This window comes from the organism of the source record quoted next, unplaced genomic scaffold, assembly GCF_019419815.1.
Source record: "Pyrus x bretschneideri cultivar Hongxiangsu unplaced genomic scaffold, Pyrus_bretschneideri_v1 Contig27, whole genome shotgun sequence".
Classification (NCBI taxonomy): Eukaryota; Viridiplantae; Streptophyta; class Magnoliopsida; order Rosales; family Rosaceae; genus Pyrus; species Pyrus x bretschneideri.
Genome location: NW_025999579.1, coordinates 2428842 through 2456630, shown reverse-complemented (window position 1 = coordinate 2456630; position 27789 = coordinate 2428842). Strand labels below are relative to the sequence as shown.

Sequence of the window (27789 nt, the reverse complement as noted above, 5' to 3'; positions counted from 1 at the left end):
ACCTTTTAAGTCTAGTATGAGTTACATTTGACCAAATTTGGGGTTGAACCCTTTTAACTTTGGTATGAGTTAAATTTGACCAAATTTGGGGTTGAACCCAAAAGTTTTTAGCCGAATCATCAGAGAAAGATTGAGTTAGTTTAAATCAAGGGTTGAAAATTGTCTAAAAGAAATATCTCATACAGTAATTTACTATTTTAACGGGAAATTAGTTTTTACTTTATAGATAAAATTGTGATTTTTATTAAATTTGGGTTTAAACGCAGACAACGAAATCAGTGGGTGCTGCAGAACTGATCCGCGGCCAAGTGAAAATCCCCGAGAGCTCCAACCGCAACACACAGCAGCAGCGATGGGGGAGGAGAAGCGGCACCAGATGATGCAGAACCTGTTCGGAGATCAATCCGAAGAGGAAGAGGAAGAGGTCGATTCCGAGCACGAGTCCAATCCCCAGCCCAATTCTGTATGATCCTCTAATTTCATGTTTCCTTTGTATTCAGATTCCAATTGCATGTTTGGGGATGATAGGGGTTTCAGTTTTTGCTTTAATCTTAGCTGAAGGAAGATATAGGTTGTGGTTTTGTTAATGGCGGTGGATGATTCGATGAAAGTGCGTATCTTGGGGATTTTTTTTGCTTGCAGTTGTTTCTAGGGTTTGGGAATTGTACAGGTGTGGTATTTGTTGTAGAAGGATGAAGGATTAAAGAGGTTGGTTGTATTGAGAAGGAGTTGAAAGCAAAGAATTTAAGCTGGATTTTAACAGGATCACAAGTTATTAGTTGTATGGTATTACTTGCAAGAATCTTAACATTCATTAGTTAACATTCTTTAGTTTTGAAGTTCAATTTCCCGATGAAAATGTGTGGAAGGTCTCGTCCGAGGAATTTCGTGATTATAAGAGCATTTAAGGATTGTATTTGACTATTAATATTAGTCGCACTTATATGATGTGGCGATTATAAGTTATTAGGGAAACATGTATTTTGTTTTAATGAAATGTGATTGTGCTTATGTTGAAAATAATCCTTTAGTACTTGCGAGAACTATACCGCCAGCAGAGTGATTTCGTAAACAACTTTGTAATGGTTTTGTTTTCAGGATGAAGGAGAGGGCGCTGTGGAGGCTGAGGGTGAAGGTGAAGTAGAGGGTCAGGGGGAGGTGGAAGTGGAGAGTGATGTTGAGCAGCGTAATGCTGATCCTGATCCAGGAGAAAGTGAGGGCGAAAGAGAACAAAGTTCCCAAGAAGTAGACATTGGTGATCATAGAGAAGAAAGTGAAGGAAAATATACAGACACAGATGAAAAAGAAGAGTTAACCAGCCGGAGACGAAATGTGATTGAAAGTGGGTCTGAGAGATCTGAGGAAAACCATTACCCTGACAATGAAGACGAGGTTAATCAGGCCATAAGTCCAAGGTAAATCTCTCTCTCACACACACAAACACACACACACACACACACACACACACACACACACACATGCTTGTCCAGTGAACTTGAAAGAAAATATCTGAAGCAACATTTTTTATTCTAATATATCTTGGGAAGTGTTATTGGCACTCCAAAAATCTCATTCTACACTCCTCACATGTGTATTTTTCTTTCCAAATATAGAAAGTTTGGAGTGTAGAATGAGATTTTTGGAGTACCAATAATAATTCCCTATATCTTATTTGATTTTTGTGGGTGTGGGGCAATGCATGCTGGTTTGTTGGCCAATTACTTTTATTTTTTGTACCCAAAGAGAAGAAAATAAAGATGATTGTATGCTTTTTGCACTTAGACTTGTTTGGAGCAAGCATGGTAAGTCTGACTATAAGGACAATTCTCTTGACTGCTTACAGTAGATCCCCTGAGGAGGAGGAGGAACATACTAACATCGCACACTCTGCTGTTCGCAATGTATTTGGTGACTCTGATGAAGAAGAAGAAGAAGAGACAGATTTTCGGAATGACATTCAGCATGAATCAAATGTTAGTACCAATTTGGAAAGCATTATGCTTAAATCATTCTTTTGTAAATGCTCTTAGTCATGGTGTTTAAATGATGTGACGTCATTTCCTGCCTTAGAGATCACCAATGGAAGAGGAAGGAAGCTATGGAAGGAGTCCAATACTAGAGGATGTAATGCCTGATGAAGATGCTAGATATGATTCAGAAGAGGACAATATGGAGGCTAAACCTAGAGATAAACCGGTTGGCCCCCCATTGGAGCTAGAGATTCCACTACGTCCACCTCCTGCTCGTCCAGAAAAGGTTTGAGTTCTTATTCTACGTGGTGGAATCACTTTTTAAAATATAATTTGTTTGTTTTGTGTATCAGCAGCTTCTAGGACCATATAAAATTGATGCAACTGTAAGACAGCATATAAATTGAAGGTGGTAGAGTTTTATAAATTGAAGGTGGTAGAGTTTAAGGTAGCTGTTGTATTAACAATAAGATAGTCTAGCTAATTTTGGGTTTAATGAATAATCTCATTTGCATATGCTGAAAGAGGTATAATGCGCTAATTGTTGGGGACATGGATTGTAGTTTGGTTCCAAAATGACTACCAGAAAATAGCTTTTCATTTTTTTTATGGAAAAAAAGTTTCTGACTGAAATTAGATAAAGGACAAAATATGTATCATTTATTTTCATGGACCTCAAAAGTACGATGCAAATGCACTGGTGTTATTTCTTCAAACGGTTGGATATGTTACAGGAGGATTTGCCAACATATGTTGTCATCAATGAAGTAATGGATATGAGCTATGATATGGCTACCTGGTAGAAACATTGTCTACATACGTTGGGGTGGTCTATTTGTTCTTCCTCATTTATTTCATTTGGGCATCGTTTGGGATACTTTAGGAATGATTTGACTGCTACTGTTTACCATCAGATGTGAAATAGTTAGACGGAAAATTATACCAATATTCAAATTTTGTCCTCATGTAGATGAACATGATCAAAGTTTCAAATATCATGGGCATCGACCCCAAACCGTTTGATCCAAAGACATATGTGGAAGAAGATACGTTTGTGACAGATGAATCAGGATCTAAGAAGCGTATACGTTTGGAGAACAATATTGTGCGCTGGAGGAGGGTTAGAAATCCAGATGGCACCACAACTGTAAGTAATCATCTCTATTATATTCTGTTATACATGTGCGTGTGTGCAATGCAATGGATTGCTGCAGACTTTATGTTTATCATTATTGTGTCAAAGATGCATGATTGCATATATTTGAAATTGATTTGCAGTGGGTGGACTTTGTGTACTTTTTTCTACGTCTGCAAAAGTGTTATTCATGACACTGAGTAGGATCAATGTTGTAATGGGTTATCCATTCGAGTACTTGACTATCATTTTTCCAAAGTAAAACTACATATGTATAAATGGCTTGTTATTTATTGGAGATGGGGTTCCTTTTTTCAAGATTAGGAAAACTTGTCTCTGTAGACTTCCAGTTCCTTGAACTTTACATTTCTATTTTTGTCATATCTGTTGTTGGGGTTTCCAGTGCTCTTTTTATCTTGAAACCCAATATAGATTTAACTTTACCACAATACCCATTTTATGTTGCACTGTTTACAAATTTATGCACTCAGTGCTTCAACTTTTATTTCCTATGATTGTAGAGTGAAAGCAACACACGCTTTGTGAGATGGTCTGATGGCAGTTTGCAGCTGTTGATTGGGAATGAAGTTCTAGACATATCTGTGCAAGAAGCACAGCATGATCAAGCGCACCTATTTCTCAGGCACGAAAAGGTAAAATTCCATAATCTGTTGGTGTTGTGCAATCCATGAATATATACATAACAGATGCTGTTTCCATCATAAATCTGGAAAAGCAGCTAAAAAAGTGGTTGAAAAGAATTCTCACCTGTCTATTAAGAAGTTGCTGTTCTAGAAAAACTCGGTCTTCACGAAAAAAATTTCATAAATACCTGGGCGTTGTTCTTACAGGGAATCCTCCAATCACAAGGAAAAGTTCTGAAGAAGATGAGGTTCATGCCATCATCCTTGACATCAAATTCACATCGACTGCTAACTGCTCTGGTAGATTCTCGACATAAAAAAGTATACAAGGTCAAGAACTGCGTTACTGACATCGATCCTGAGAGAGAAAAGGAGGAGAAAGAAAGGGTAAGTTGTTGCATAAGCTAGTTGTATCTGTTTATTATTATTATTATTTTTTTTTTTTTTTTCGTGGAACATATAGATTGATTTCTCGTTTGGTGCTGTAGGTCGAAAGTCAAAATATCAGAGCTAATTTAATTCTTAATCGGAAGAGGGAGAAGGTGAGCCGAAAGTATACAACAACTGGGGACAGGAGGCGCCAACTTTCACCTGGTTTCTTGGAAGATGCTCTTGATGAGGTACAATCTTGCTATTGGGGTAGGGGTGGAGGGTGGCATGGTGGGAATTTCCTTTGTTTTCTCTCTATGTTCATGGTTTTGTGTTCCTTTACAGCATATTCAAATGCTAAGACGTATAGCTTACCTGTTTATGACATTTGAAGAATGTTCTCATTTTTATTCTTTTTATGGACATGGAAGCCTCTATAATCATTTTCTAGTACTTGCTGGAATTTTTTATTTATTACCTATGTATTACTATTAAGTCTCTTATCTGATAACTTCTGATTTTCAGGATGAAGAACCAAATTATCATGAGTCTCGTCATTCTCGCCGCCATATGGAGGAGGATTTCGAAATGGAAGCTCGAAGAGAGAAACGCATTTTGAATGCTAAGAAGGTCCTACAACTTGATTATTACATTTTCCGCATATAAGTTATATTGCATCTTTTCTGGCAGAAGTACTAACATCTGGAGTTTTAGTCACAGGGACCTAAAGACATCCCTCGCAAGTCATCCTTGCCAACTGCCAAATCATCTCGGCGTTCAATGGGTTTGTCTGATAGTGAGAAAGACGAGTCTGAGTATGAAACTGATGGGGAAGATGATGAGCCTCCACATAAGATGGCTGAGGATTCAGAGCCAGAGTATGAAGATTCAGAAGAAGAAGATGACGAAGAACATCATGATGCCGAGGTTAATGATGCCTCAGAGTTGGAGGCCGAGGTATGTCCCTCTTCTTTTCAGTGAAAATGTTTCTGTATTTATGTTTTTTAACATGTGGATCTGTTATATTGTTACTTGTTACCATAGACTGATAGATGTGAGTGTTTCTCGTCGTTTTGTCTTACTTTTGTCAGCATATTCTTATGGTACGATGCAGAGTGATTATATCACTAAGATATAACATGCAAGAATAAGGCTCCATTAGTTTGGCCTCTGAGTTGGATTTTTCCCTTGGCAATACATGGCTATTTTCTTGAAAACATATACTGCATTTCTTCTGTATCATACAAGTGAGTGGATATTCTCAGTCCTGAGAACAATTACCGTTCCGTATTTTCAAATGGAAATCTATTTGCTGTTAATTCTTCGAACGGGGGGAAAAAGCTTGTTTTGTTCATCTGTTGTTACTATGTCAAGAAATTAGTATGCCTACAATGTTGTTTGATGCAAGAGCAAATTTTCTGGGCTTGGTCAACTCCACTCCAATTTATATACTTGCATCTTTAAACCTGTTTCTCGATATATTTGTAGGCACCCAAGCAAAAGGTTAAGGACTCTGGACACAAGCACAAGGCAATCGAGTCAGATGAAGACTCACCTCCAAGGAAGGCCGCACCACATCGCAGAATGGCTGTTGTTTATGATAGTGATGAGGACTAAAACCTTCGGTTGGATGATTTCCAGTGAGTACTTTACCAACGCTAACACGTCATGAATTTTGATTTTCGCTCTTTAATTCTCTCACGTTATGTTGCAGACAACTCGGTTAGGCTTAAGCCCGTTCATCCCGGGTGGATGAATCAGAGACGAAACCAAAGTGCCATCGATTCAAAGACGACATGAATTGCCCGTCGCAACTGGGTCTCGGAGCCAAAAATAACAGCCGGTCGTGTTTATGCTTCTTCAAATGTTTGCTATGGTGTTAGAACTTTGTTTTGTGTATATATAACAAGTAGTTTGCTACACTGGCAAAATTGATGTGAATTCGGGAGATCTGTCAAACAGTTTTTGCCCCCTCGAAAATGAATAATCTTGTTGTATGTAGCAAATTGCTTCATGGGAAAGAAACGTAGAATTATTGTGGCCGTGACGTTTCAAAGTGCTTTTGCATTTAGCTTTTGCCCATCAAGCCTAGTGAGAAAAAGGGGCACCAGACCATGTCATCTATAACGCACTAAAGCCTCATCTGTAACACACGAACAAAAGTTTTAACCTATTGAAGTAAAGATTTTTCAACTAAAATTTCACGATACTCATCAAAACGTGCAACTATGGTCATTTTCATCAACTCTGTTACAACTTCTGGCAAAATGAGTTACGTGACTCGCATATGAAGCTGAAATAAGGGGCAAATATGGAAAATCAAAAAGAAAAATTGTAGCAATGGTCCCTCAACTTTAATTTAATTTAGTAATGATCCTTCCGACATGACTCATTTTGACGGAATTTTGACGGAGTTAATGAAAATGACCATAACTAGACGTTTTGATGAGTTAAAAAAACAATGGTCATGAATTTTTGATTAAGAGATCATTGCTACAATTTTCTCTAATATATTTTAAACATAAATGTTTAAACTTGAAAGCCTATATGACACTCTGATATTTTAAAAGTTTTGTTTGTTTTCCATCTGATATGTTAAATAAAACTATTATTTATGACATTATTTATTTTTCATAATTATAATAAATATTTTTAACAACAAACAATAATAAAAATGATGAAGAGCATTTATTAATCAGCTAAAAATAAATTTGGCTAATACACGTTATACTACATAAGAATTGACATTTTTGCTTAAAAACACTAAGGATGTCTTTTTTTTTTTAACAAACGATATTATCTACATTAAAAAGATGAGAGAAAGACTAAGCCTTACAGTGGGCTTGCCGTAATACTAAGTGGTAGATTGTCTTTTTAAACTATTATTGGTGATGTAAACTTTTCGATATTTCCTTTGAATATGCTCTAAGAAGCTGAGAATTATAATGAGATAGATGGCAAATCATACATTTGGAACCTACCCGGTAATATGAAAAAAATTTCAGCATGTACAAAACACATAATCCATAATAATTATCATTTTTTTTAAGTCGAGCGATATTATCATTAAGTTAGAAATTAATTTGCCACTAATGAAATTCGAACCCATGCCGTCATGTAAAGGCGTCATTCCTCTTTACCATTGTAGTAGAGGGCCACCTGCAACCCATAATCATTATATAAAAGGAAAACTAATAAAAATAGTTTGAAAACTTTGAGTTTTAACGATATGATTGACATTTTAATGTAAAATATAATTTTTTGTTAAAATAAACTTACAGATGAAAGGGTGCTTAAAATCAAAATTTTCTATATTTCTGAAATGACACATGCCGAACGCATCCGTATTCCGTGCTCATTAAAAAATATATCCGATAACGTCGGTGCTTTACAATGTGAAAAGACATTCTTGAAATTACGAAAAGGCCCCGAAAGCTTCCCGCTTCGTCTAGTATGTTCTAGCTGCTTGCGTGTCGTCGGTTCATCCTTCTTAAAATCTCACTCACACTCTCCCAAGCACCCATCAGAAAAAACTCACAACGATTCGATCAACCGAAGGAAATACCATATCAAATTCTTGAAACGCAGTTGTGGATTTACCCGCCACTGTTGCAGAAAAGCTTCAGCTTCCTCCTCACAAGGTACGTCCAAGATTTCTCTTGCTTCTCTCTCGCTGTGAATCTTTGAGTTTTTAGAGTTGATTTCCATATGGGTTTTGGGTTTTGAACGAATTAATTTAAGTAGTAAAGTCTCTGTCATTTTTCAATCTCGGAAAAAGAATTGAAGAAGTTCAAGAATTTCGTAAATTGGGAAGACATGATGGATGATTGTATGTTTTATTTATACCCTCTGTTTTCGCCTTTCGATATTTGTTGAATCAAATTGAAAGGAACCCCGGTGAACAAGTTTTAATTTTTTTCATGTTACCAAGATGGAATATTTAAGAAGTTTATGAGTTTCGTAAATTGGGAAAGGTATGATCAAAGGTTCTTTGTGTTCTTGGGTTGAATTGAAAAGAACCCAGATAAAATATTTTTATTTCTAGTTGAAATTAAAGAAACCCAGATGGAGATTTTTAATTTTTATTTGAATTGGAAGTTTCCCAGATGCAAAATTCTAAGTTTTGTTTAAACTGAAGGAAATTATACAAAAAGTTTGAATTTTGACTGTATTTTTTTAATTATCTCACCTTGTTTGCAGTGTTTGTTAGGTATCATTAATTGGTGAAGGAAAATGAACCCTGATAAGTTCACCCACAAGACCAATGAGACTATTGCCGGAGCTCATGGCCTGGCCATGGATGCTGGCCACGCGCAGTTCACGCCGCTCCATCTTGCAACCGCATTGGTATCTGATCCCAGTGGCATTTTGAGCCAAGCCATTGCCAATGCCGGTGGCAGTGCAGACGCTCCGAAGTCTGTGGAGAGGGTGTTCAACCAGGCCCTGAAGAAGCTCCCATCTCAGTCACCTCCGCCGGACGAAATCCCAGCCAGTTCATCTCTCATCAAAGTGATTAGGAGAGCGCAGTCAGCGCAGAAGGCAAGAGGGGACACACACTTGGCCGTTGATCAGTTGATTCTTGGTCTTCTTGAGGATTCCCAGATTGGGGACTTGTTGAAGGAAGCCGGCATTGCTACGGCCAGAGTAAAATCTGAAGTCGAAAAGCTTCGCGGGAAGGAAGGGAAGAAGGTGGAGAGTGCTTCTGGGGATACTACATTTCAGGCATTGAAGACTTATGGACGGGACCTTGTTGAGCAGGCTGGGAAACTTGACCCGGTTATTGGCCGTGACGAGGAGATAAGGAGAGTGGTGAGGATTCTTTCGAGGAGGACTAAGAACAACCCTGTTCTAATTGGAGAGCCGGGAGTTGGGAAGACTGCTGTGGTTGAAGGGCTGGCTCAGAGGATAGTTGGTGGGGATGTCCCTAGTAATCTGGCTGATGTGAGGCTCATTGCATTGGATATGGGAGCTTTGGTGGCTGGGGCCAAGTATCGAGGGGAGTTCGAGGAGCGGTTAAAGGCGGTTTTGAAGGAAGTGGAAGAGGCTGAGGGGAAGGTGATTCTGTTTATTGATGAAATTCACCTTGTTCTTGGCGCCGGAAGGTCGGAGGGATCCATGGATGCAGCCAACCTGTTCAAGCCAATGCTCGCACGGGGGCAACTTCGGTGCATTGGCGCAACAACTCTTGAGGAGTATAGAAAATATGTAGAGAAGGATGCTGCATTTGAGAGAAGGTTCCAGCAGGTTTATGTGGCGGAGCCTAGTGTTCCAGATACAATTAGCATCCTTCGAGGTTTGAAAGAGAAGTATGAGGGTCATCATGGTGTTCGGATTCTTGACAGAGCTCTTGTTGTTGCTGCACAGCTTTCGAGTCGATACATCACAGGTATGAATTAAAAATGGCTAACAATTGTGGTCTATTTTCTATGTTTAGGTATTTTTAAGCTTTCGATGTTGAATTGAATGTTCTGTGTAAAATTACTTGGTATTGAAGTTTTCCTCTTTCCTTTTTGTTTTGTAGGGCGACATCTCCCTGACAAGGCGATTGATCTAATTGACGAAGCTTGTGCGAATGTGAGAGTCCAACTTGACAGCCAACCTGAAGAAATCGATAACCTCGAAAGGAAGAGGATGCAGCTGGAAATTGAGCTTCATGCACTTGAGAGAGAAAAGGACAAAGCTAGCAAAGCTCGTCTTGTCGAGGTGATTACCTGATCCATAACTTATTAGAGAATATTTGTCTGATGAAGTCGCAGATGTAGCTATTCAATATCTTGGTCTTTCTTTGTTCTTATGTTCGTTGTTCTGCCATTTTATTCTCAGGTGCGAAAAGAGCTTGATGAACTAAGAGACAAGCTTCAGCCACTGGTGATGAAGTATAGAAAGGAGAAGGAAAGGGTTGATGAGCTTCGAAAGCTTAAGCAGAAGCGTGAAGAGCTCTTGGTAGCTTTAGCAGAGGCCGAAAGAAGATATGATTTGGCTAGGGCTGCTGACTTGCGTTATGGCGCTATTCAGGAAGTGGAAACCACCATTGCGAAGCTTGAAGGTAGTACCGACGAAAACTTGATTTTGACAGAGACGGTTGGACCAGAACAAATTGCAGAGGTGGTAAGTCGTTGGACTGGCATACCTGTCACACGGCTTGGCCAGAATGACAAGGAAAGGTTAATTGGACTTGCGGAAAGGTTGCATAAGAGAGTAGTGGGGCAAGACCAGGCAGTTGATGCTGTCGCCGAGGCAGTTTTAAGGTCAAGAGCAGGGCTAGGAAGGCCACAACAACCTACTGGTTCATTCCTCTTCTTGGGCCCAACTGGTGTCGGTAAAACCGAGCTTGCGAAGGCGCTTGCTGAACAACTTTTTGATGATGAGAATCTGATTGTCAGAATTGACATGTCCGAGTATATGGAACAACATTCTGTCTCGCGCTTAATTGGCGCTCCCCCTGGGTAATTGCATTTATAGATTTCTTCGCTCGAGCATGTTTGTGAGCTCAGCTGCGGCATTATGAATTCTGACTCATTCATATTTTACAGGTATATTGGTCACGATGAAGGCGGGCAACTCACGGAGGCCGTGAGGCGGAGGCCTTACAGCGTTGTATTGTTTGATGAAGTGGAGAAGGCTCACACCGCTGTTTTCAACACACTCCTGCAAGTCCTGGATGATGGAAGACTAACCGATGGACAAGGCCGGACAGTTGATTTCAGAAACACAGTGATCATCATGACTTCAAACTTGGGTGCAGAACATCTCCTCTCCGGTTTGATGGGCAAGTGTTCGATGCAGGTTGCTCGCGATAAAGTTATGCAAGAGGTATCATCTTTGGTTATCCCAAATTTGAATTATGATTGTGTATCGCTTCGTTCTATCAATTCTTAACTAGTATGGTTCTTGCATAGGTGAGAAAGCACTTTAGGCCGGAGCTGCTGAATCGTCTCGATGAGATTGTTGTATTCGATCCTCTTTCTCACGACCAACTGAGGAAGGTTGCCAGATTGCAAATGAAAGATGTTGCAGCCCGACTGGCCGAGAGGGGCATTGCTATGGCAGTCACCGATGCAGCGTTGGAATACATTCTGGGCGAGAGTTATGATCCCGTGAGTATCGGTTTTACGAATCCAAAAAACTTTTCTCTGCATACTCCTGTGTGATATGAAACACTAAACAAGTACTCTTTTTTCGACTTCAGGTTTACGGTGCCAGACCTATTCGGAGATGGCTCGAGAAGAAGGTGGTGACGGAGTTGTCGCGGATGCTTGTGCGAGAAGAAATAGATGAAAACTCGACCGTGTTCATAGATGCAGCGCCAACCGGAAGCGGGCTGGTGTATAGGGTTGAGAAGAACGGAGGGCTTGTCGATGCGGCGACGGGGCAGAAGTTGGATGTGTTGATCCACATCCCGAACTCCAACAGGCCGAGGTCTGATGCCGAACAGGCTGTGAAGAAGATGAAGATTGAGGAAATGGATGAAGATCTTGACATGGTTGAGTAAAATAGGTTGTGAGCTTGTAAGGAAACTCTTCTGTTTTCTGCAGCGTGTCTGTAATGATGTTTTAACTGTTTTTTTTTTTTTTTTTTTTGTCTGTCTTCTTTTGTACTGGGTTGCTTTGTATAATCAAGTCATTTTTGATATGCTGCGGTGTATAAAATCAAAGGCCATTTTTAATATCTTGGGAAGTGTTATTGGCATTCTAAAAATCTCATTCTACACTCCTCACGTGTGTATTTTTCTTTTCAAATATAGAAAGTTTGGAGTGTAGAATGAGATTTTTGGAGTGCCAATAATAATTCCCTATATCTTATTTGATTTTTGTTGGTGTGGGGCAATGCATGCTGGTTTGGTGACCAATTACTTTTATTTTTTGTACCCAAAGAGAAGAAAATAAAGATTATTTTTTGTACCCAAAGAGAAGAAAAGTTTCTGACTGAAATTAGATAAAGGACAAAATATGTATCATTTATTTTCATGGACCTCAAAAGTACGATGCAAATGCACTGGTGTTATTTCTTCAAATGGTTGGATATGTTACAGGAGGATTTGCCAACATATGTTGTCATCAATGAAGTAATGGATATGAGCTATGATATGTCTTCCTGGTAGGAACATTGTCTACATACTATTGCCGGAGCTCATGGTCTGGCCATGGATGCTGGCCACATGCACTTCACGCCGCTCCATCTTGCAACCGCATTGGTATCTGATCCCAGTGGGATTTTCAGACAAGCCATTGCCAATGCCGGTGGCAATGCAGACGCTCCGAAGTCTGTGGAGAGGGTGTTCAACCAGGCCCTGAAGAACCTCCCATCTCAATCACCTCCGCCGGATGAAATCCCAACCAGTCTCCCATCTCAATCACCTCCGCCGGATGAAATCCCAACCAGTTTATCTCTCTTGAAAGTGATTAGGAGAGCGCAGTCAGCCCAGAACGCAAGAGGGGACACACACTTGGCCGTTGATCAGTTGATTCTTGGTCTTCTTGAGGATTCCCAGATTGGGGACTTGTTGAACGAAGCCGGCATTGCTAGGGCCAGGGTGAAATCTGAAGTCGAAAAGCTTCGTGGGAAGGAAGGGAAGAACATAGTCTAGCTAATTATGGGTTTAATGAATAATCTCATTTGCATATGCTGAAAGAGATATAATGCGCTAATTGTTGGGGACATGGATTGTAGTTTGGTTCCAAAATGATTACCAGAAAATAGCTTTTCATTTTTTTATGGAAAAAAGGTTTCTGACTGAAATTAGATAAAGGACAAAATATGTATCATTTATTTTCATGGACCTCAAAAGTACGATGCAAATGCACTGGTGTTATTTCTTCAAATGGTTGGATATGTTACAGGAGGATTTGCCAACATATGTTGTCATCAATGAAGTAATGGATATGAGCTATGATATGTCTTCCTGGTAGGAACATTGTCTACATACGTTGGGGTGGTCTATTTGTTCTTCCTCATTTATTTCATTTGGGCATCGCTTGGGATACTTTAGGAATGATTTGACTACTACTGTTTACCATCAGATGTGAAATAGTTTGACGGAAAATTATATCAATATTCGATCTTAATCATTGAATTTAGTGTTTTTTAAAAGTATAAAGCTAAATAAGTTTGAATCTAAACAGTTGGATTAATCCACAGTCCAATAATTAAAATAGCCAGGTCCAAATAGAGTTGTTGGGCTCGTTTTGGATGGCCGACATTCTCGTCAAGGGCGTGCCACACTTCCAACCCTTGCACGTCTCGCACATTGGGAAAGTAACCTTCTTACAGCTTCCACTTTTCTGGGTGCGTTCGCATGCAAAAGGTCGGCCAGCCTTTTAACCTTGGCCAGACTTCTAGGTTTTGCCCAAATTTTAGGTAATAACCTACACGTATTCTATGCCCAACTATTGAAGAATGATTAGGTTAGTTTAAAACCTAAACTTTGGTGCGCCAACCTTTTAACTCTGGTATGAGTTACATTTGACCAAATTTGGGGTTAAAACCTTTTAACTCTGGTATGAGTTAAATTTGACCAAATTTGGGGTTGAACCCAAAATTTGTTTTTAGCCGAATCATTAGAGAAAGATTGAGTTAGTTTAAATCAGGGGTTGAAAATTGTCTAAAAGAAATATCTCACACAGTATTTTTCTATTTTAACGGGAAATTAGTTTTTACTTTATAGATAAAATTGTGATTTTTATTAAATTTGGGTTTAAACGCAGACAACGAAATCAGTGGGTGCTGCAGAACTGATCCGCGGCCAAGTGAAAATCCCCGAGAGCTCCAACCGCAACACACAGCAGCAGCGATGGGGGAGGAGAAGCGGCACCAGATGATGCAGAACCTGTTCGGGGATCAATCCGAAGAGGAAGAGGAAGAGGTCGATTCCGAGCGCGAGTCCAATCCCCAGCCCAATTCTGTATGATCCTCTAATTTCATGTTTCCTTTGTATTCAGATTCCAATTGCATGTTTGGGAATGATTGGGGTTTCAGTTTTTGCTTTAATCTTAGCTGAAGGAAGATATAGGTTGTGGTTTTGTTAATGGCGGTGGATGATTGGATGAAAGTGCGTATCTTGGGGATTTTTTTTTTTGCTTGCAGTTGTTTATAGGGTTTGGGAATTGTACAGGTTTGGTATTTGTTGTAGAAGGATGAAGGATTAAAGAGGTTGGTTGTATTGAGAAGGAGTTGAAAGCAAAGAATTTAAGCTGGATTTTAACAGGATCACAAGTTATTAGTTGTATGGTATTACTTGTTAATCCGTGGATAATTGTAATGTCAATTACGCGTAAGAAGCTTAACATTTATTAGTTAACATTCTTTAGTTTTGAAGTTCAATTTCGAGGTGAAAATGTGTGGAAGGTCTCGTCCGAGGAATTTCGTGATTATAAGAGCATTTAAGGATTGTATTTGACTATTAATATTAGTCGCACTTATATGATGTGGCGAAGTTATTAGGGAAACATGTATTTTGTTTTAATGAAATGTGATTGTGCTTATGTTGAAAATAATCCTTTAGTAATTGCGAGAACTATACCGCCAGCAGAGTGATTTCGTAAACAACTTTGTAATGGTTTTGTTTTCAGGATGAAGGAGAGGGCGCTGTGGAGGCTGAGGGTGAAGGTGAAGTAGAGGGTCAGGGGGAGGTGGAAGTGGAGAGTGATGTTGAGCAGCGTAATGCTGATGATCCTGATCCAGGAGAAAGTGAGGGCGAAAGAGAACAAAGTTCCCAAGAAGTAGACATTGGTGATCATAGAGAAGAAAGTGAAGGAAAATATACAGACACAGATGAAAAAGAAGAGTTAACCAGCCAGAGACGAAATGGCATTGAAAGTGGGTCTGAGAGATCTGAGGAAAACCATTACCCTGACAATGAAGACGAGGTTAATCAGGCCATAAGTACAAGGTAAATCTCTCTCTCTCTCTCACACACACACACACACACACACACACACACACATGCTTGTCCAGTGAACTTGAAAGAAAATATCTGAAGCAACATTCTTTATTCTAATATATCTTATTTGATTTTTGTGGGTGTGGGGCAATGCATGCTGGTTTGTTGACCAATTACTTTTATTTTTTGTACCCAAAGAGAAGAAAATAAAGATGATTGTATGCTTTTTGCACTTAGACTTGTTTGGAGCAAGCATGGTTAGTCTGACTATAAGGACAATTCTCTTGACTGCTTACAGTAGATCCCCTGAGGAGGAGGAGGAACATACTAACATCGCACACTCTGCTGTTCGCAATGTATTTGGTGACTCTGATGAAGAAGAAGAAGAGACAGATTTTCGGAATGACATTCAGCATGAATCAAATGTTAGTACCAATTTGGAAAGCATTATGCTTAAATCATTCTTTTGTAAATGCTGTCAGTCATGGTGTTTAAAATGACGTGACGTCGTTTCCTGCCTTAGAGATCACCAATGGAAGAGGAAGGAAGCTATGGAAGGAGTCCAATACTAGAGGATGTAATGCCTGATGAAGATGCTAGATATGATTCAGAAGAGGACAATGTTGAGGCTAAACATAGAGATAAACCGGTTGGCCCCCCATTGGAGCTAGAGATTCCACTACGTCCACCTCCTGCTCGTCCAGAAAAGGTTTGAGTTCTTATTCTACGTGGTGGAATCACTTTTTAAAGTATAATTTGTTTGTTTTGTGTATCAGCAGCTTCTAAGACCATATAAGATTGATGCAACTGTAAGACAGCATATAAATTGAAGGTGGTAGAGTTTAAGGTAGCTGTTGTATTAACAATAACATAGTCTAGCTAATTTTGGGTTTAATGAATAATCTCATTTGCATATGCTGAAAGAGATATAATGCGCTAATTGTTGGGGACATGGATTGTAGTTTGGTTCCAAAATGACAGCCAGAAAATAGCTTTTCATTTTTTTAAGGGAAAAAAAGTTTCTGACTGAAATTAGATAAAGTACAAAATATGTATCGTTTATTTTCATGGGCCTCAAAAGTACGATGTGAATGCACTGGTGTTATTTCTTCAAATGGTTGGATATGCTACAGGAGGATTTGCCAACATATGTTGTCATCAATGAAGTAATGGATATGAGCTATGATATGTCTTCCTGGTAGAAACATTGTCTACATACGTTGGGATGGTCTATTTATTCTTCCTCATTTATTTCATTTGGGCATCATTTGGGATACTTTAGGAATGATTTGACTGCTACTGTTTACCATCAGATGTGAAATAGTTAGACGGAAAATTATATCAATATTCAAATTTTGTCCTCATGTAGATGAACATGATCAAAGTTTCAAATATCATGGGCATCGACCCCAAACCGTTTGATCCAAACACATGTGGAAGAAGATACATTTGTGACAGATGAATCAGGATCTAAGAAGCGTATACGTTTGGAGAACAATATTGTGCGCTGGAGGAGGGTTAGAAATCCAGATGGCACAACAACTGTAAGTAATCATCTCTATTATATTCTGTTATACATGTGCGTGTGTGCAATGCAATGGATTGCTGCAGACTTTATGCTTATCATTATTGTGTCAAAGATGCATGATTGCATATATTTGAAATTGATTTGCAGTGGGTGGACTTTGTGTACTTTTTTCTACGTCTGCAAAAGTGTTATTCATGACACTGAGTTGGATCAATGTTGTAATGGGTTATCCATTCGAGTACTTGACTATCATTTTTCCAAAGTAAAACTACATATGTATAAATGGCTTGTTATTTATTGGAGGTGGGGTTCCTTTTTTCAAGATTAGGAAAACTTGTCTCTTTAGACTTGCGGTTCCTTGAACTTTACATTTCTATTTTTGTCATATCTGTTGTTGGGGTGTCCAGTGCTCTTTTTATCTTGAAACCCAATATAGATTTTAACTTTACCACAATACCCATTTTATGTTGCACTGTTTACAAATTTATGCACTCAGTGCTTCAACTTCTATTTCCTATGATTGTAGAGTGAAAGCAACACACGCTTTGTGAGATGGTCTGATGGCAGTTTGCAGCTGTTGATTGGGAATGAAGTTCTAGATATATCTGTGCAAGAAGCACAGCATGATCAAGCGCACCTATTTCTCAGGCAGGAAAAGGTAAAATTCCATAATCTGTTGGTGTTGTGCAATCCATGAATATATACATAACAGATGCTGTTTCCATCATAAATCTGGAAAAGCAGCTAAAAAAGTGGTTGCAAAGAATTCTCATCTGTCTAGACTACTAAGAAGTTGCTGTTCTAGAAAAACTCGGTCTTCACGAAAAATTGTTCATAAATTCCTGGGCGTTGTTCTTACAGGGAATCCTCCAATCACAAGGAAAAGTTATGAAGAAGATGAGGTTCATGCCATCATCCTTGACATCAAATTCACATCGACTGCTGACTGCTCTGGTTGATTCTCGACATAAAAAAGTATACAAGGTCAAGAACTGTGTTACTGACATCGATCCTGAGAGAGAAAAGGAGGAGAAAGAAAGGGTAAGTTGTTGCATAAGCTAGTTGTATTTATTTTTTTTCATGGAATATGTAGATTGATTTTTCGTTTGGTGCTGTAGGTCGAAAGTCAAAATATCAGAGCTAATTCACTTCTTAATCGGAAGAGGGAGAAGGTGAGCCGAAAGTATACAACAACTGGGGACAGGAGGCGCCAACTTTCACCTGGTTTCTTGGAAGATGCTCTTGATGAGGTACAATCTTGCTATTGGGGTAGGGGTGGAGGGTGGCATGGTGGGAATTTCCTTTGTTTTCTCTCTATGTTCATGGTTTTGTGTACCTTTACAGCATATTCAAATGCTAAGACGTATAGCTTACCTATTTATGACATTTGAAGAGCGTTCTCATTTTTATTCTTTTTATGGATGTGTAAGCCTCTATAATCATTTTCTAGTACTTGCTGGAATTTTTTATTTATTACCTATGTATTACTTTTAAGTCTCTTAGCTGATCACTTCTGATTTTCAGGATGAAGAACCAAATTATCATGAGTCTCGTCATTCTCGCCGCCATATGGAGGAGGATTTTGAAATGGAAGCGCGAAGAGAGAAACCCATTTTGAATGCTAAGAAGGTCCTACAACTTGATTATTACATTTTCCATATATAAGTTATATTGCATCTTTTCTGGCAGAAGTACTAACACCTGGAGTTTTAGTCACAGGGACCTAAAGACATCCCTCGCAAGTCATCCTTGCCAACTGCCAAATCATCTCGGCGTTCAATGGGTTTGTCTGATAGTGAGAAAGACGAGTCTGAGTATGAAACTGATGGGGAAGATGATGAGCCTCCACATAAGACGGCTGAGGATTCAGAGCCAGAGTATGAAGATTCGGAAGAAGAAGATGATGAAGAACATCATGATGCCGAGTTTAATGATGCCGCAGAGTTGGAGGTTGAGGTATGTCCCTCTTCTTTTCAGTGAAAATGTTTCTGTATTTATGTTTTTTAACATGTGGATCTGTTATATTGTTACTTGTTACCATAGACTGATAGATGTGAGTGTTTCTTGTCGTTTTGTCTTACTTTTGTCAGCATATTCTTATGGTACGATGCAGAGTGATTATATCACTAAGATATAATATGCAAGAATATGGCTCCATTAGTTTGGCCTCTGAGTTGGATTTTTCCCTTGGCAATACATGGCTATTTTCTTGAAAACATATACTGCATTTCTTCTGTATCATACAAGTGAGTGGATATTCTCAGTCCTGAGAACAATTACCGTTCCGTATTTTCAAATGGAAATCTACTTGCTGTTAATTCTTCAAACGGGGGGAAAATGCTTGTTTTGTTCATCTGTTGTTACTATGTCAAGAAATCAGTATGCCTTTTCTGGGCTTGGTCAACTCCACTCCAATTTATATACTTGCATCTTTAAACCTGTTTCTCGATATATTTGTAGGCGCCCAAGCAAAAGGTTAAGGACTCTGGACACAAGCGCAAGGCAATCGAGTCAGATGAAGACTCACCTCCAAGGAAGACTGCACCACATCGCAGAATGGCTGTTGTTTATGATAGTGATGAGGACTAAAATCTTCGGTTGGATGATTTCCGGTGAGTACTTTACCAACGCTAAGACGTCATGAATTTTGATTTTCGCTCTTTAATTCTCTCACGTTATGTTGCAGACAACTCGGTTAGGCTTAAGCCCGTTCATCCCGGGTGGATGAATCAGAGACGAAACCAAAGTGCCATCGATTCAAAGACGACATGAATTGCCCGTCGCAACTGGGTCTCGGAGCCAAAAATAACAGCTGGTCGTGTTTATGCTTCTTCAAATGTTTGCTATGGTGTTAGAACTTTGTTTTGTGTTTTTGTGTATATATAGCAACAAGTAATTTGCTACACTGGCAAAATTGATGTGAATTCGGGAGATCTGTCAAACAGGTTTTGCCCCCTCGAAAATGAATAATCTTGTTGTATGTAGCAAATTGCTTCATGGGAAAGAAACGTAGAATTATTGTGGCCGTGACGTTTCAAAGTGCTTTTGCATTAAGCTTTTGCCCATCAAGCCTATTGAGAAAAAGGGGCACCGGACCATGTCATCTATAACGCACTAAAACCTCATCTGTAACACACGAACAAAAGTTTTAACCCATTGAAGTAAAGATTTTTCAACTAAAATTTCACGATGATTGGTTTCTTAACTCATCTAAACGTGCAACTATAGTCATTTTTATCAACTCTGTTACAACTTCCGACAAAATGAGTTACGTGACTCGCATATGAAGCTGAAACAAGGGGCAAATATGGAAAATCAAATAGAAAAATTGTAACAATGATCCTTCAACTTTAATTCAATTTAGTAATGATCCTCCCGACATGACTCATTTTGACGGAATTTTGACGGAGTTGATGAAAATGACCATAACTAGACGTTTTGATGAGTTAAAAAAACAATGGTCATGAATTTTTGATTGAGAGATCATTGCTACAATTTTCTCTAATATATTTTAAACATAAATGTTTAAATTTGAAAGCCTATATGACACTATGATATTTTAAAGTTTTGTTTGTTTTCCATCTGATATGTTAAATAAAACTATTATTTATGACATTATTTATTTTTCATAATTATAATAAATATTTTTAACAACAAACAATAATAAAAATGATGAAGAGCATTTATTAATCAGCTAAAAATAAATTTGGCTAATACACGTCATGCTACATAAGAATTGACATTTTTGCTTGAAAACACTAAGGATGTCTTTTTTTTTTTTTTTTTTTTTTTTAACAAACGATAGTATCTACATTAAGAGGATGAGAGAAAGACTAAGCCTTACAGTGGGCTTGCCGTAATACTAAGTGGTAGATTATCTTTTTTAACTATTATTGGTGATGTAAACTTTTCGATATTTCCTTTGAATATGCTCTAAGAAGCTGAGAATTATAACAAGATAGATGGCAAAGCATACATTTGGAACCTACCTGGTAATATAAAAAAAAATTCAGCATGTACAAAACACATAATCCATAATAATTATCATTTTTTTTTAAGTCGAGCGATATTATCATTAAGTTAGAAATTAATTTGCCAATAATGAAATTCGAACCCATGCCGTCATGTAAATGCGCCATTCCTCTTTACCATTGTAGTAGAGGGCCACCTGCAACCCATAATCATTATATAAAAGGAAAACTAATAAAAATAGTTTGAAAACTTTGAGTTTTAACGATAATGACAAAATAAAAGGTAAAATACATAGTACTATGATTGATATTTTAATGTAAAAATATAATTTTTTATTAAAATAAACAGTATTATGTGTTTTTCGTTAAAATTTTTGTATAGATGAAAGGGTGCTTAAAATCAAAATTTTCTATATTTGTGAAATGACACATGCCGAACGCATCCGGATTCCGTGCTCATTAAAAATTATATCCGATAACGTCGTTGCTTTACAATGTGAAAAGACATTCTTGAAATTACGAAAAGGCCCCGAAAGCTTCCCGCTTCGTCTAGTATGTTCTAGCTGCTTGCGTGTCGTCGGTTCATCCTCCTTAAAATATCACTCACACTCTCCCAAGCACCCATCAGAAAAAACTCACAACGATTCGATCAACCGAAGGAAATACCATATCAAATTCTTGAAACGCAGTTGTGGATTTACCCGCCACTGTTGCAGAAAAGCTTCAGCTTCCTCCTCACAAGGTACGTCCAAGATTTCTCTTGCTTCTCTCTCGCTGTGAATCTTTGAGTTTTTAGAGTTGATTTCCATATGGGTTTTGGGTTTTGAATGAATTAATTTAAGTAGTAAAGTCTCTGTCATTTTTCAATCTCGGAAAAAGAATTGAAGAAGTTCAAGAATTTCGTAAATTGGGAAGACATGATGGATGATTGTATGTTTTATTTATACGCACTGTTTTCGCCTTTCGATATTTGTTGAATCAAATTGAAAGGAACCTCGGTGAACAAGTTTTAATTTTTATTTGAATTGCATGTTACCAAGATGGAATATTTAAGAAGTTTATGAGTTTCGTAAATTGGGAAAGGTATGATCAAAGGTTCTTTGTGTTCTTGTGTTGAATTGAAAAGAACCCAGATAAAATATTTTTATTTCTAGTTGAAATTAAAGAAACCCATGGAGATTTTTAATTTTTATTTGAATTGGAAGTTTCCCAGATGCAAAATTCTAAGTTTTGTTTAAACTGAAGGAAATTATACAATAAGTTTGAATTTTTACTGTATTTTTTTAATTATCTCACCTTGTTTGCAGTGTTTGTTAGGTATCATTAATTGGTGAAGGAAAATGAACCCTGATAAGTTCACCCACAAGACCAATGAGACTATTGCCGGAGCTCATGGCCTGGCCATGGATGCTGGCCACGCGCAGTTCACGCCGCTCCATCTTGCAACCGCATTGGTATCTGATCCCAGTGGCATTTTGAGCCAAGCCATTGCCAATGCCGGTGGCAGTGCAGACGCTCCGAAGTCTGTGGAGAGGGTGTTCAACCAGGCCCTGAAGAAGCTCCCATCTCAGTCACCTCCGCCGGATGAAATCCCAGCCAGTTCATCTCTCATCAAAGTGATTAGGAGAGCGCAGTCAGCGCAGAAGGCAAGAGGGGACACACACTTGGCCGTTGATCAGTTGATTCTTGGTCTTCTTGAGGATTCCCAGATTGGGGACTTGTTGAAGGAAGCCGGCATTGCTACGGCCAGAGTGAAATCTGAAGTCGAAAAGCTTCGCGGGAAGGAAGGGAAGAAGGTGGAGAGTGCTTCTGGGGATACTACATTTCAGGCATTGAAGACTTATGGACGGGACCTTGTTGAGCAGGCTGGGAAACTTGACCCGGTTATTGGCCGTGACGAGGAGATAAGGAGCTTGATGAACTGAGAGACAAGCTTCAGCCACTGGTGATGAAGTATAGAAAGGAGAAGGAAAGGGTTGATGAGCTTCGAAAGCTTAAGCAGAAGCGTGAAGAGCTCTTGGTAGCTTTAGCAGAGGCCGAAAGAAGATATGATTTGGCTAGGGCTGCTGACTTGCGTTATGGCGCTATTCAGGAAGTGGAAACCACCATTGCGAAGCTTGAAGGTAGTACCGACGAAAACTTGATTTTGACAGAGACGGTTGGACCAGAACAAATTGCAGAATGACAAGGAAAGGTTAATTGGACTTGCGGAAAGGTTGCATAAGAGAGTAGTGGGGCAAGACCAGGCAGTTGATGCTGTCGCCGAGGCAGTTTTAAGGTCAAGAGCAGGGCTAGGAAGGCCACAACAACCTACTGGTTCATTCCTCTTCTTGGGCCCAACTGGTGTCGGTAAAACCGAGCTTGCGAAGGCGCTTGCTGAACAACTTTTTGATGATGAGAATCTGATTGTCAGAATTGACATGTCCGAGTATATGGAACAACATTCTGTCTCGCGCTTAATTGGCGCTCCCCCTGGGTAATTGCATTTATAGATTTCTTCGCTCGAGCATGTTTGTGAGCTCAGCTGCGGCATTATGAATTCTGACTCATTCATATTTTACAGGTATATTGGTCACGATGAAGGCGGGCAACTCACGGAGGCCGTGAGGCAGAGGCCTTACAGCGTTGTATTGTTTGATGAAGTGGAGAAGGCTCACACCGCTGTTTTCAACACACTCCTGCAAGTCCTGGATGATGGAAGACTAACCGATGGACAAGGCCGGACAGTTGATTTCAGAAACACAGTGATCATCATGACTTCAAACTTGGGTGCAGAACATCTCCTCTCCGGTTTGATGGGCAAGTGTTCGATGCAGGTTGCTCGCGATAAAGTTATGCAAGAGGTATCATCTTTGGTTATCCCAAATTTGAATTATGATTGTGTATCGCTTCGTTCTATCAATTCTTAACTAGTATGGTTCTTGCATAGGTGAGAAAGCACTTTAGGCCGGAGCTGCTGAATCGTCTCGATGAGATTGTTGTATTCGATCCTCTTTCTCACGACCAACTGAGGAAGGTTGCCAGATTGCAAATGAAAGATGTTGCAGCCCGACTGGCCGAGAGGGGCATTGCTATGGCAGTCACCGATGCAGCGTTGGAATACATTCTGGGCGAGAGTTATGATCCCGTGAGTATCGGTTTTACGAATCCAAAAATCTTTTCTCTGCATACTCCTGTGTGATATGAAACACTAAACAAGTACTCTTTTTTCGACTTCAGGTTTACGGTGCCAGACCTATTCGGAGATGGCTCGAGAAGAAGGTGGTGACGGAGTTGTCGCGGATGCTTGTGCGAGAAGAAATAGATGAAAACTCGACCGTGTTCATAGATGCAGCGCCAACCGGAAGCGGGCTGGTGTATAGGGTTGAGAAGAACGGAGGGCTTGTCGATGCGGCGACAGGGCAGAAGTTGGATGTGTTGATCCACATCCCGAACTCCAACAGGCCGAGGTCTGATGCCGAACAGGCTGTGAAGAAGATGAAGATTGAGGAAATGGATGAAGATCTTGACATGGTTGAGTAAAATGGGTTGTGAGCTTGTAAGGAAACTCTTCTGTTTTCTGCAGCGTGTCTGTAATGATGTTTTAACTGTTTTTTTTTTTTTTTTGTCTGTCTTCTTTTGTACTGGGTTGCTTTGTATAATCAAGTCATTTTTGATATGCTGCGGTGTATAAAATCAAAAGCCATTTTTAATATCTTGGGAAGTGTTATTGGCATTCCAAAAATCTCATTCTACACTCCTCACGTGTGTATTTTTCTTTTCAAATATAGAAAGTTTGGAGTGTAGAATGAGATTTTTGGAGTGCCAATAATAATTCCTTATATCTTATTTGATTTTTGTGGGTGTGGGGCAATGCATGCTGGTTTGGTGACCAATTACTTTTATTTTTTGTACCCAAAGAGAAGAAAATAAAGATGATTGTATGTAATGGTTTTGTTTTCAGGATGAAGGAGAGGGCGCTGTGGAGGCTGAGGATGAAGGTGAAGTAGAGGGTCAGGGGGAGGTGGAAGTGGAGAGTGATGTTGAGCAGCGTAATGCTGATGATCCTGATCCAGGAGAAAGTGAGGGCGAAAGAGAACAAAGTTCCCAAGAAGTAGACATTGGTGATCATAGAGAAGAAAGTGAAGGAAAATATACAGACACAGATGAAAAAGAAGAGTTAATCAGCCGGAGACGAAATGTCATTGAAAGTGGGTCTGAGAGATCTGAGGAAAACCATTACCCTGACAATGAAGACGAGGTTAATCAGGCCATAAGTACAAGGTAAATCTCTCTCTCTCTCTCTCTCTCTCTCTCTCTCTCTCTCTCTCTCACACACACACACACACACACACACACACACACACACACACGCTTGTCCAGTGAACTTGAAAGAAAATATCTGAAGCAACATTCTTTATTCTAATATATCTTATTTGATTTTTGTGGGTGTGGGGCAATGCATGCTGGTTTGTTGACCAATTACTTTTATTTTTTGTACCCAAAGAGAAGAAAATAAAGATGATTGTATGCTTTTTGCACTTAGACTTGTTTGGAGCAAGCATGGTTAGTCTGACGATAAGGACAATTCTCTTGACTGCTTACAGTAGATCCCCTGAGGAGGAGGAGGAACATACTAACATCGCACACTCTGCTGTTCGCAATGTATTTGGTGACTCTGATGAAGAAGAAGAAGAGACAGATTTTCCGAATGACATTCAGCATGAATCAAATGTACCATTGGAGATTCCACTACGTCCACCTCCTGCTCGTCCAGAAAAGGTATGAGATTATTCTACGTGGTGGAATGACTTTTTAAAATATAATTTGTTTGTTTTGTGTATCAGCAGCTACATTATAAAATTGATGCAACTAAGACCATTAATGTAGCAACTAAGACCATATAAAATTGATGCAACTGTAAGACAGCATATAAATTGAAGGTGGTAGAGTTTTATAAATAGAAGGTGTTAGAGTTTAAGGTAGCTGTTGTATTAACAATAACATAGTCTAGCTAATTATGGGTTTAATGAATAATCTCATTTGCATATGCTGAAAGAGATATAATGCGCTAATTGTTGGGGACATGGATTGTAGTTTGGTTCCAAAATGATTACCAGAAAATAGCTTTTCATTTTTTTATGGAAAAAAAGTTTCTGACTGAAATTAGATAAAGGACAAAATATGTATCATTTATTTTCATGGACCTCAAAAGTACGATGCAAATGCACTGGTGTTATTTCTTCAAATGGTTGGATATGTTACAGGAGGATTTGCCAACATATGTTGTCATCAATGAAGTAATGGATATGAGCTATGATATGTCTTCCTGGTAGGAACATTGTCTACATACGTTGGGGTGGTCTATTTGTTCTTCCTCATTTATTTCATTTGGGCATCGCTTGGGATACTTTAGGAATGATTTGACTACTACTGTTTACCATCAGATGTGAAATAGTTTGACGGAAAATTATATCAATATTCGATCTTAATCATTGAATTTAGTGTTTTTTAAAAGTATAAAGCTAAATAAGTTTGAATCTAAACAGTTGGATCAATCCACAGTCCAATAATTAAAATAGCCAGGTCCAAATAGAGTTGTTGGGTTTGTTTTGGATGGCCGACATTCTCGTCAAGGGCGTGCCACACTTCCAACCCTTGCACGTCTTGCGCATTGGGCAAGTAACCTTCTTACAGCTTCCACTTTTCTGGGTGTGTTCGCATACAAAAGGTCGGCCAGCCTTTTAACCTTGGCCTGAATTCTAGGTTTTGCCCAAATTTTAGGTAATAACCTACACGTATTCTATGCCCAACTATTGAAGAATGATTAGGTTAGTTTAAAACCTAAACTTTGGTGCGCCAACCTTTTAACTCTGGTATGATTTACATTTGACCAAATTTGGGGTTGAACCCTTTTAACTATGGTATGAGTTAAATTTGACCAAATTTGGGGTTGAACCCAAAATTTGTTTTTAGCTTCATTAGAGAAAGATTGAGTTAGTTTAAATCAGGGGTTGAAAATTGTCTAAAAGAAATATCTCACACAGTATTTTACTATTTTAACGGGAAATTAGTTTTTACTTTATAGATAAAATTGTGATTTTTATTAAATTTGGGTTTAAACGCAGACAACGAAATCAGTGGGTGCTGCAGAACTGATCCGCGGCCAAGTGAAAATCCCCGAGAGCTCCAACCGCAACACACAGCAGCAGCGATGGGGGAGGAGAAGCGGCACCAGATGATGCAGAACCTGTTCGGGGATCAATCCGAAGAGGAAGAGGAAGAGGTCGATTCCGAGCACGAGTCCAATCCCCAGCCCAATTCTGTATGATCCTCTAATTTCATGTTTCCTTTGTATTCAGATTCCAATTGCATGTTTGGGAATGATTGGGGTTTCAGTTTTTGCTTTAATCTTAGCTGAAGGAAGATATAGGTTGTGGTTTTGTCAATGGCGGTGGATGATTGGATGAAAGTGCGTATCTTGGGGATTTTTTTTTTTTTGCTTGCAGTTGTTTATAGGGTTTGGGAATTGTAAAGGTTTGGTATTTGTTGTAGAAGGATGAAGGATTAAAGAGGTTGGTTGTATTGAGAAGGAGTTGAAAGCAAAGAATTTAAGCTGGATTTTAACAGGATCACAAGTTATTAGTTGTATGGTATTACTTGTTAATCCGTGGATAATTGTAATGTCAATTACGCGTAAGAAGCTTAACATTCATTAGTTAACATTCTTTAGTTTTGAAGTTCAATTTCGAGGTGAAAATGTGTGGAAGGTCTCGTCCGAGGAATTTCGTGATTATAAGAGCATTTAAGGATTGTATTTGACTATTAATATTAGTCGCACTTATATGATGTGGCGAAGTTATTAGGGAAACATGTATTTTGTTTTAATGAAATGTGATTGTGCTTATGTTGAAAATAATCCTTTAGTAATTGCGAGAACTATACCGCCAGCAGAGTGATTTCGTAAACAACTTTGTAATGGTTTTGTTTTCAGGATGAAGGAGAGGGCGCTGTGGAGGCTGAGGGTGAAGGTGAAGTAGAGGGTCAGGGGGAGGTGGAAGTGGAGAGTGATGTTGAGCAGCGTAATGCTGATGATCCTGATCCAGGAGAAAGTGAGGGCGAAAGAGAACAAAGTTCCCAAGAAGTAGACATTGGTGATCATAGAGAAGAAAGTGAAGGAAAATATACAGACACAGATGAAAAAGAAGAGTTAACCAGCCGGAGACGAAATGTCATTGAAAGTGGGTCTGAGAGATCTGAGGAAAACCATTACCCTGACAATGAAGACGAGGTTAATCAGGCCATAAGTACAAG

At 39.0% G+C, this 27789-nt stretch overlaps 5 protein-coding genes and 1 pseudogene across 9 annotated transcripts in view; all 6 read left to right on the top strand.

The window, feature by feature from the left end:
- Nucleotides 1-220: 220 nt before the first annotated feature.
- Nucleotides 221-6165, top strand: LOC103930761 (protein LEO1 homolog). Its single transcript, XM_048587912.1, has 12 exons — nt 221-463; nt 1099-1415; nt 1847-1973; nt 2071-2256; nt 2941-3117; nt 3627-3758; nt 3957-4136; nt 4238-4369; nt 4644-4748; nt 4839-5075; nt 5607-5758; nt 5833-6165. Exons 1-11 carry the CDS (start codon nt 353-355, stop codon nt 5733-5735), a joined length of 1833 nt encoding a protein of 610 aa, XP_048443869.1. The 5' UTR covers nt 221-352; the 3' UTR covers nt 5736-5758; nt 5833-6165.
- LOC103930819 (chaperone protein ClpB1) overlaps nt 1328-27789 on the top strand; it is a 35303-nt gene continuing 8841 nt past the window's right edge. Inside the window, exon 1 of one of the 2 annotated variants that reach the window (XM_048587911.1) lies at nt 1328-1415. The gene's annotated coding sequence lies outside the window, so the exon portion shown is untranslated. Of the gene's footprint in view, nt 1416-27650 lie in introns of those variants that run through there. The other variant, XM_048587910.1, reaches the window with a different exon arrangement.
- On the top strand, nt 2212-19509 carry LOC125478972 (annotated as a pseudogene).
- LOC103930784 (chaperone protein ClpB1) lies at nt 7599-24643 on the top strand. Of its 3 annotated transcripts, XM_048587906.1 has the most exons (9): nt 7599-7759; nt 8319-9504; nt 9640-9821; nt 9942-10282; nt 22691-22972; nt 23060-23339; nt 23426-23623; nt 23716-24034; nt 24440-24643. In XM_048587906.1, exons 2-8 carry the CDS (start codon nt 8352-8354, stop codon nt 24016-24018), a joined length of 2739 nt encoding a protein of 912 aa, XP_048443863.1. In that variant the 5' UTR covers nt 7599-7759; nt 8319-8351; the 3' UTR covers nt 24019-24034; nt 24440-24643. The 3 variants fall into 3 exon arrangements, with proteins under 3 accessions (XP_048443863.1, XP_048443862.1, XP_048443864.1); XM_048587905.1 differs by lacking the exons at nt 22691-22972; nt 23060-23339; nt 23426-23623; nt 23716-24034; nt 24440-24643 and adding exons at nt 10652-10931; nt 11018-11215; nt 11308-11750 and having other exon boundaries at nt 9942-10564; XM_048587907.1 differs by lacking the exons at nt 22691-22972; nt 23060-23339; nt 23426-23623; nt 23716-24034; nt 24440-24643 and adding exons at nt 10652-10931; nt 11018-11215; nt 11308-11750 and having other exon boundaries at nt 7602-7759; nt 8329-9504; nt 9942-10564.
- Nucleotides 21049-22569, top strand: LOC125478973 (chaperone protein ClpB1-like). Of its 2 annotated transcripts, none has more exons than XM_048587914.1 (2): nt 21049-21238; nt 21814-22569. In XM_048587914.1, exon 2 carries the CDS (start codon nt 21837-21839, stop codon nt 22419-22421), a length of 585 nt encoding a protein of 194 aa, XP_048443871.1. In that variant the 5' UTR covers nt 21049-21238; nt 21814-21836; the 3' UTR covers nt 22422-22569. The 2 variants fall into 2 exon arrangements, with proteins under 2 accessions (XP_048443871.1, XP_048443870.1); XM_048587913.1 differs by having other exon boundaries at nt 21055-21238; nt 21804-22569.
- On the top strand, nt 24020-27673 carry LOC125478971 (protein LEO1 homolog). Its single transcript, XM_048587904.1, has 5 exons — nt 24020-24034; nt 24440-24759; nt 25083-25257; nt 26604-26800; nt 27470-27673. The coding sequence occupies exons 1-4, from the start codon at nt 24020-24022 to the stop codon at nt 26715-26717; spliced, it is 624 nt and encodes a 207-aa protein (XP_048443861.1). The 3' UTR covers nt 26718-26800; nt 27470-27673.

Bases quoted from the DNA above. Each gene is read 5' to 3' on its own strand.
- LOC125478971 (XM_048587904.1), top strand. The intron at 24,760-25,082 runs GTAAATCTCTCT...GACTGCTTACAG, and splicing joins AATCAGGCCATAAGTACAAG to TAGATCCCCTGAGGAGGAGG. The intron at 25,258-26,603 runs GTATGAGATTAT...GTTTAAACGCAG, and splicing joins CTCCTGCTCGTCCAGAAAAG to ACAACGAAATCAGTGGGTGC.
- LOC103930784 (XM_048587906.1), top strand. From the start codon at position 8,352: ATGAACCCTGATAAGTTCACCCACAAGACCAATGAGACTATTGCCGGA. The intron at 9,505-9,639 runs GTATGAATTAAA...TTTGTTTTGTAG, and splicing joins TTCGAGTCGATACATCACAG to GGCGACATCTCCCTGACAAG. The intron at 22,973-23,059 runs GTAATTGCATTT...CATATTTTACAG, and splicing joins TTAATTGGCGCTCCCCCTGG to GTATATTGGTCACGATGAAG.
- LOC103930761 (XM_048587912.1), top strand. From the start codon at position 353: ATGGGGGAGGAGAAGCGGCACCAGATGATGCAGAACCTGTTCGGAGAT. The intron at 464-1,098 runs GTATGATCCTCT...TTTTGTTTTCAG, and splicing joins CCAATCCCCAGCCCAATTCT to GATGAAGGAGAGGGCGCTGT. The intron at 3,759-3,956 runs GTAAAATTCCAT...TTGTTCTTACAG, and splicing joins TATTTCTCAGGCACGAAAAG to GGAATCCTCCAATCACAAGG.
- LOC125478973 (XM_048587914.1), top strand. From the start codon at position 21,837: ATGAACCCTGATAAGTTCACCCACAAGACCAATGAGACTATTGCCGGA.